General features: G+C 26.9%; 1 protein-coding gene and 1 long non-coding RNA gene across 3 annotated transcripts; one reads left to right on the forward strand and one right to left on the reverse strand.

Moving 5' to 3' along the window:
* Window positions 1–2260: 2260 nt before the first annotated feature.
* On the reverse strand, window positions 2261–6108 carry LOC109799216 (aluminum-activated malate transporter 2). Its single transcript, XM_020359769.3, has 6 exons — window positions 5434–6108; window positions 5170–5310; window positions 4722–4994; window positions 4450–4580; window positions 4216–4359; window positions 2261–3526 (listed from the first exon to the last, which is right to left on the reverse strand). The coding sequence occupies exons 1-6, from the start codon at window positions 5705–5707 to the stop codon at window positions 3068–3070; spliced, it is 1422 nt and encodes a 473-aa protein (XP_020215358.1). The 5' UTR covers window positions 5708–6108; the 3' UTR covers window positions 2261–3067.
* Window positions 6109–6536: 428 nt separating this feature from the next.
* On the forward strand, window positions 6537–7814 carry LOC145950801 (uncharacterized). 2 transcript variants are annotated; one of them, XR_014428652.1, is made up of 2 exons: window positions 6537–7599; window positions 7704–7814. It is a non-coding gene; the product is annotated as an uncharacterized LOC145950801 (long non-coding RNA). The 2 variants fall into 2 exon arrangements; XR_014428653.1 differs by having other exon boundaries at window positions 7733–7814.
* The last annotated feature ends 1089 nt before the right edge of the window (window positions 7815–8903 follow it).

Here is an 8903-nt window from a genome sequence, read left to right on the forward strand (position 1 = left end):
ATTATTATAATAATGTCATGACTCCTCCTTTAAGTAAGAGACCTCAATTGCCTTCAAACACACAAAAGAATTTCACCAATTAGATATTTATGACTATTAAAAACAGTGAACTCAGTAATATTTTTTAGAGCCTAATGGAAAACATCGAGTTTATGTTTATTTTTTTCTTTAAGACTTCCATTAAAGAAGTATGGGTTGTCACGTAGATGAAATCGAGATATCATAATAAATTGTTGTTTTGAAATTAGTTTCTTTTATCTTATTTTATTATAAATATATGGTTTATTCAATTTTTACTTTTTTAGTAATGTTGTATTCAATATTTAATTTTGTTTTTTCTTGTAAATTTATGATAATGTCTTTCATAATTATTAAATAAATGAACTTATCAATGTGAAAAAAAAATAGATATGACATCTTTTAAATTTTCAAAATTTTGAGAATACAAGTTGTTTTGGTATACTTAAATTTCTTTTTTGATTAATTTCTATATTTCCTATACAATAAAAATAAAAATAAAAAATATTTTAATAGAATAATTTTGATGTACACCTCTATCAATTTTATATTTTAGGACATATAGGTTATGACAATTCAAAAATCCTAAATTTAATAAAAGTGAAATTTAATTAAAAAATCTACACACAAACATTTTCTACAAAGAATGATGTAGTTCTTATTTTCTATTAGACATGAAGATATGTAAGAGTATGAAATTATTTCTATCGAGTGAAAAAATAATAATAATATTGACACTTTTTTATAATAATAATAATAATAATTTTAGCTTTCATTAAAATAAAATAAATACATAAATTAAATAAAATATATTTGATTGTCACAGTTAATTTGGATGAGATAAATATTTTAAAAGTTATAAATAATTTGCTTAATTAATTAAAGATAACTATATTTATCATAAACGTTGTAGGATGTTAATACTTTTTTATATATATATATAGATAATCAACTTCCAAATTTAAATATGTTTTTGTAGATCACTTTTTATATCATTTTTTAAAAAATATTTTTCATAAAATAAATATTGATATCAACTTCCTATAATTTAATTTATTTTTGTCAATTTATGACAAATTTAGTTGCTAAATTAATGACAAAATATATTACTATATTGTGTGTGTTACTGTATTATATATTTTTTTCTTGTAATAACCACACAGTGTAATACATACAATTAATATGGCACTCTATTGGTTGGTGAAAGCAAATTATCTTTTCATTCAAATAATGGGGTGGTGAAAAGCATCAACCCACCACTTTGGTGACTCCACTTTCTCTCCACCTGAGAGGAAGTAACACGACATGTCACATGTGCCATAGATGCTCATGACCATACCTATGTGCATGTAGGTATAATTAAAATAATCATCCCGGTTTCAAACGGAATAATTAATCATGATAAGTGCTTAATTAATGAAATCAAGTATTTAATTATAACTTGACCCAAAGGGGTTTCCATGGCTATCACGTTCCGTACTTTTAGAACTTGGGTGTTCTATATTGATCACTCACGACATGGAGAAATTGGCAAGCATGTGATTTGCAAAATTCATATTGGACTTAATCGCTAGTTATTATGAACTTTTGCTTAAAATCTTTTGACCTTTCCCTCGTAATAATATTTGTAATAAGTTGTCACGTTGAATTAAAAAGTGTGGTTAGCTTATTTATGTTTTTCCTTCCTGGATCACACGTTAAAATATTGCCTCAGCATTTAATCTAGTTTTGATGTAGTTAAGTAACAAAATCAATTTTTTTTGGTAAGGAGCACACGAGAGATAATTTTGTTAAAATTTGATAAGATTGTTATAAAATTTTTTTTAACTATTTAATACAATTACATATTTCAGACACAAACATATTATATATTGATTAAGTTGAAATTATCTTATGCTAATTAACCCACATAATTTATGATAACTGACTCAAATTAATTTAAATGCTAAAATAGAACTTTTGATCTTTTTATTTTTGATAATCTACAATTTTAGTATCTATATTTTAACATAAATATTTAATCCTTGTAATTTCAAAAATATAAAATTTTAGTCTTTTCATTAAATTGACATTTATTAATGTTAAGTTTTAATATTTACTCATACTTAAATGATGAAATATTTAATAACATAACATTTTGAGATAAAAATAAAAATAAAAACAACATGTAATTAAATAAGATTTATAATAAAAATAAATATTAATCACTCAATAAAATAGATAAAAAGAAAAATCTTTTGCATGTTATTTTTTAATTTTTATCTTTACATATTATGTTACTAAATATCACGTCATTTAAGTAATGACAAAACATTGAATATCGTCAAAATTTAATAATTAACGAACATTAAATTGTTAATAGAATCAAAATCTTATATTTTTAAAAATAGAGAGATTAAATATAAAATTATGAATGATAAAAATAAAAAAATCAAAAGTGCAATTTAGCCTAATTTAAACAACTAACATTTTGGTTCTTCAATTTTTTGGTTAAGTAAAGCTAATGATACTTTTCTAACACTTTCTTTATTATAAATTGGAATTTATAAAAAATCATTGTAAGTTTAACACATCTTATTTTATAAGTCTCCTTCTCAATTTAGTAGCTAGCCAGTTGGATATCCACTCAAATTTGTAACTTCTAAAATTTTCAATAATAATAGAGAAAGTGTTCAAAGTGAAAATCTAATATTTTTCTTTTTTTGTTAATATTATAATTGTCTATTCTAAGCAAAAGGAGATCATGGGGAAGACAATTAAGTAAAATGGAGTGATTAACAATTTCAAATTTAGAGTACAAAAAATATGTTAACATTATGTTAATGTCACACAAGAAAACTAAAATTAGAGTGACTCTCAATAATTAATTGAAATTTACAATATAGTTTTACTATTATTATACTCAAGATTTCACAGTTTAAGCAACATCAGGGTATGTCTTCTAGATACTTAATATGGTGCAATACACACCATTAATTTTTGTTGTGAATAGCTTTGATTCAATGTTGAAGCAATGATGATTATTAAAATCCTTTATGTATATGAATTCTTAAACCATGTTTGATTTTTCACTCTCTGAAGTTGTTAGCACTGAATCTTCTACTAAAATAACAAGTTGGAGGTTGTCAGTCTTGAGACCCGATTCACAATGTGGAGATTGAGGTGGTTTTGGGGCTTGATTTGTATTTTCAGTACCAAACTGTGTAAGGGTGGCAAGATCATTAACTAAATCTGCTATTTTCTCCGTGAATTCAACGATATCTATCAGTAGTGAAGCCACTGTCACAACTGGTATAAGTGATAAAAGGTTTGTTTCTTTCCATGAATTTGATTTGAGCAATGACTTAAGGCTTTTCATTGCAGCTTTTGCACTTGCAACATGTGTATCCGAAGAAGATGGCCTAGTCATTGTTCTAATTGATGATCCTAGTTCCTTCAAGGCCTTGCTTGATTCCAAACTCATTTCTGAACATAGTTCTTGGATGGTGCAACGAACTTCAAAAGAACCCTATAAAAGATGTAACAAGTAACTATGTCAATAATATATATATATATATATATATATATATATATATATATATATATATATGTGTGTGTGTGTGTGTATAATCATAACCCACAATAAAGTTTATATTTAAAAACAAGCAAATTCATTTCGTTATAAAAATGAGAATGAAGATAGTTGAAATTTTAATTATTTATTTGTTTTGTCTGTGTAGATAGAGAAATTACTACATTTCCAAAACCATCATGATCAAAGTCGATCACTACATCACACATACTTGAATGTTAATTATTAACCCTTTCTTGTATAGAAGGACGTAAAGATTAGTTCTGGTTATAAACATATAATATTTTTATATTATATAATTTCTCATGTTCATGTCAATACTATTCAATGATGGATCACCTTCAAAAAGGTTATGTATTTCATGGTGTTGGGTTGTTTTATGTACCTAACTGTTATCTATTTTTTGGAGCTCCTAATTAAAATATAATTTGATATCACAAACTCAAATTAATTAGTTTTAATAAAAAATATTATAACCTTCTAATTATCTTATATATATGAGTTGGTACCCCTTATATCTTTATATATTAATACAAATATTTATTAGCTGATATAAAAAAATACTATTCAATGATATTTTACTTAGATGTAGGATGTAAAAGATATATTAGATTTATGATGTATACTTGGGTGTCAGAACTAAGTTGTGCATTTAAAGCTTCCATTCGATATGCACATTGACGAGAAATGGCACCAATTTTAAGGTACAAGTCCCAAGGATGATGAAATTTGAACTTGCCATGACCTGGCTCCCATCTTGCAAAATTGGCCTGCATAATGAAGAAAATAGAGTACATGAGACATTTGCACGAGATTTTAGATGAAGATCGAAGTGATGAGGGTATACAAAATACACTCACCAGAGAGTCATCACTACTTTTAGAATTGAGAACCTTTTTATAACCTTCTAAAAACGACTTGTCTTTAAAGTCTCCTTTGTTGTCTTCAGATTCTCCTTCTTTTGATATCTTAAAATATTCATGTACAAAAGCTGTAAAATATAACGAGTTTGCAGTGAGTGTAAAGTTTTCAATTTTCATATTATAAAGATAGCCATTTATAATCTTTAATTTTGCTTTCGGTAATAAATGTTATGTATGACTTTATCCATGAAAAATTTATTAAATCTAACCTTCCAAGAAGTCACCAAGTATTTCCAACTTGTTAGCAATGGAATAGTGGAACTCTTCACTAGCCCACACAGGACAAACAAAAATAGAAATCATCACACAAGCTGAACCTCCTATAACAATGGTTAATAGCCTCTTGTGTGCCATTTCCAATACCTCATCGTCTCGAAAACCAGATACAGATATCAAAGAAAATGTCAAGATGAATATAAGCATCCCGTAATCATATCTTGCCTTCACTTTCGGAAAAAACCTTATAAATGATGCTATGGCAGCTGAAAAAAAAAGTACAAAATAACGATCAAAATAATTGGATAACAAAATCAACGATGATTAATTGAAAATAGCTATAGCTTTATTCTTTTGCCCTTTTGTTGTCTTAAAGTATTATTATCATCATTATTATTACTATTCACTTTATTTATTTGGGTTTTTTTTTTTTAGCTTTACCTTGCACAAAGACAAATGTGCCAATCAATATGGGTTCCCCTGTTGTTCCAGCTAGGCTAGCTAAGTAATGAGCCCCAACACCAAGAGCACCAGCTCCAAACGTTGCAATAGCCCTATTCAAACCTTTTCCTAGAGTGGCTCCTAAAAATGTGTCATATAAATATATACACATCAATTACTTAGTCCAACAAAGGAATAAATTAACAAATAATGGGTTAGTATGATAATAAATTGATTAAAATATGCACACACAAATATTCATACCGACTGTGTACTCAAAAACAACCACAACAGTCATCACAGCCCACATTGCTGAAAGACCAAAATTCTCGTACAGTGGTTGGTAGTAATATAATAGAGAAACCATTGAGATTGAAAGACCAACTTTTAGTGAATGAATCACTTTTCTAGGATCATCTTGGGCTATCTCTTTTGTTAACCTAGAAATGCCCAACACCTTCTCCTTAACAACCTTTGACAAGGCCAATACTCGACCAACTACCCCTTCTTTCTGTTGGTTTGTGTTTGGAGATGCCATCTCTCTTTGAACTAAGAAAATGAGTAACAAAGCACAAAGATATGATGTTTTGTTGCTTAATTAGGTTCCACCAGCCACCTTCTTTGTATATTTATAGATAGAGGGGGCGTGTGAAAGCACCTGATTGAAGACTAGGAGAATAATATTTTAATGCATTAAACAATAGTTAGTGCGCTTAATTGTACGGTGAGAGTACAAAGACATATTTACTTACAAAAATGGGTTTAAGGTGGAAAAGCTATGACTATTTACATGGACCCTCAATAAAAATAAAATAAAATAAAAATTAAAAAAGTTTTTTTTTTTTACATAAAGAAAATAGATTTGATCAAATGAATATAAACAGCCTGAAAGAGAAGGTATTATGTTTTGTTCAACCTCGGGTTAATAAAAAATTGAAAATATAAATAAAATTATCCTTAGACCGATGACAAATCCAGAAAATTTGTTAAGCGGAGGTAATAAAATATTCTATATCAATTTTTACTAAAAAAAATATAATAATTTTTTGAAAAATATATTTTTATGATAAAAATTTTAAAATACCTCATTTTTATAATGTCTGGGATTATATTTAAGTGTCATTTTATAATTTTTGCGACTTACTTAATATTAGAAGAATAAAATGGTAAAAATTAATAGGATAAAAATAGTAAAATTATTAATTGATTTTCATTTAGTATCTTCTAAATTTCTACACTCATTTAAAATAAAAATATTTTATGAGTGCAATGTCTATTTTTTTATAAGATTAAAATTATTTATTTAAATATATTTAAGTTAAAAATAAATTGTGTGACAATTACTCTCATTCTTCTTAATGTGGATCATCTCCTACCAACACACAATATACAATACATGATCAAAAAGTTAAAAAATAAAATAAAAATTGAAAAACAACCTACATTAATAAACTAAATTATGAGATCTTTAATGAGTAAAGAAGTAATAAATTTTTTAGCCAAAAAATATAGTATATTATGATAATAAAAAATGAGAAGGGATCTACTTATTTCAAGAGTAAATTTTGATAAACTTATTTCACTCAATAATCCATGTTTTACATTAAGTATTCAAACATTCAATTAAAATTCTTTAATATGTAGATCAAAATTATAAAATTAAAAAAAATAAAAATTATTTGATACTTCGTTTCATTAATTTAAATTGATGAATAAAAAAAATATATTATATGTTATTTTGAATCTAACGAAATATCATATGATTTTTATTTTTTTAAAGATTTGTAAATTTGATGTATACATTAAAAAAATTATTTAATAATTAAATTTATAAAAATTTGATATAAAACATTAGTTATTGAGTAATGTAAGTGTATCAAAACTTACTCTTGAAGTAAGTGAATTTTTTCTTTATAAAAAAAATTAAGATAATTTTGTCACCAAGTGAAAATAATTAAACAATATAAATAAAATATTAATATATTTTATTATATTAGATATAATAAGATAATTAATAATATAATTAATAATATATTTCTTATAAAATAATTAATATTTTATATAAAAAAGAGAATGAAAAAAAAAATTAGTGGGCCAGTTGTCCCCACTATCATTAACATGGATGAAAATCACTTGTCCCTTATTTTTGTCCCATTTCCTGTCCCACAAATCAATAAAAGTCATGTCAATTATATAGCCACGTCATTCTAATTTTAAGTTAGAATAAAAAACTAACGGAGTTAACTCCATCTGTTTTATTTTGATTCATATGCTTAGTTGTGAAAAGAAAAAACGATCCAAAAAGAAAAGGGTAGTAACTGTAGGCAGAATTGAACGGTTATCGAGGTGGGTAGTAACTGCAGGCAGCAGCAACAACACCCTCCTCCTTCACTCTTCACCACTAAACCTCTCGCCGCTTTTCTTGTTGAGGTGTTTCATATTATTACTTTCCTTTTTTCGCTGCTTTAATTCATATTATTGCTCTGATTATTTTTTTAATTTTTGATTTTCTTGAATTATGATTTCTTTTTTAGGTTTGAATATTACTTTTGTTTGTATACAGACGAGGGGTGCACAGGGGTTCCACAATGTAGAGGGTGATAAGAATTACAAAGCCTACAAGTGTGGGATTTTCATTTTCCAGGTATTAATGTTTGAACCTGTTTGCGGAAGAATGTGTTTACATTATGAAGAGCTCAAAAACAAGGGCAGATGTTAGCCAGAGAGTAACAATTACGATAGCACCGGGCTAATGATGATGGAGGGCACACACAACAAGCAAAATAATCAATAATAGAAAGAAATGTTACGTGAAAAAGGAATAAACAAAAGGAAGAATAGGAGAATAAAAAAAATTGTAACAGAACATGAGAATTGGTTACATTTTTTAAGACAAGCTACACTTTAGAGATGAACAAGTAGCGTGGAAGCCTGTTGGTAGGTTTGAGTGAGAGGTTTAGTGATAAAGAGACGGAGTTAATAACTCTGTTAGTTTTTTATTCTAACTTAAATTAGAATGACGTGGCTATATAATTGACATGGCTTTTGTTGATTGGTGGGACAGGAAATGGGACTCGAATAGGGGACAGGTGATTTTCATCCCATTTAACATATATCCATCCCTGCTTAGACCACCTATTTCTTAATAAGAACTAATGAGATAATCGCATCTTTGTCTTGCGTCAGTTATTTTTAGGTGATTAAAATTTGGAAGAGGACATGCATGCATGACAGATATATATGGTGATGTTCAAATCTTATTCCCTTCTTTCATTTTGTTAAATTAATCGATCTCCACACTTTCTCTGAGACTGTGTCTTTGGTCGAACTTTTTAAGGAGGCTCTTGCCTCTTTGGCCTGTCATACAGCTAGTAATTCACTATCTAGGATGGGTACATTTGTGTAGTTCAGCCCACTAGCAAGGAAACGTACGATTCTTCTCAAACTATGATGATTTGTGCATCCAGCTTTAAAGTTTTGGTTGATACCCAAAAAGAATATATCAAACACACCTCATCCATAAGTTTTATGTATCAAATTTTTGCTGAATTTTAGAATTAAGATTTTGTACTTGTTAATACAGCATGTTTTTCTCACAAAATTTAATTAAAGAATATTTTAGAATATGTACAATCAGACAATTAACAAGCCATCAGTTTATCTTAGAAGAAAAGATCTTAATCAACCAAAATTCTTGAAAAAGATTTAGTTATTAGTGAAGTTAATAAATATTT

Source organism: Cajanus cajan, chromosome 8, assembly GCF_000230855.2.
Source record: "Cajanus cajan strain Asha chromosome 8, NIPB_CcT2T_4, whole genome shotgun sequence".
NCBI classification, from domain to species: domain Eukaryota; kingdom Viridiplantae; phylum Streptophyta; class Magnoliopsida; order Fabales; family Fabaceae; genus Cajanus; species Cajanus cajan.

What these genes read in the sequence shown, in the direction of transcription:
- LOC109799216 (XM_020359769.3), bottom strand. Translation starts at nt 5,707, where the DNA reads ATGGCATCTCCAAACACAAACCAACAGAAAGAAGGGGTAGTTGGTCGA. An exon ending in TGTTTTTGAGTACACAGTCG is followed by an intron (nt 5,311 to 5,433) that starts GTATGAATATTT and finishes ACACATTTTTAG; the next exon opens with GAGCCACTCTAGGAAAAGGT. An exon ending in AAAGTAGTGATGACTCTCTG is followed by an intron (nt 4,360 to 4,449) that starts GTGAGTGTATTT and finishes TTCATTATGCAG; the next exon opens with GCCAATTTTGCAAGATGGGA.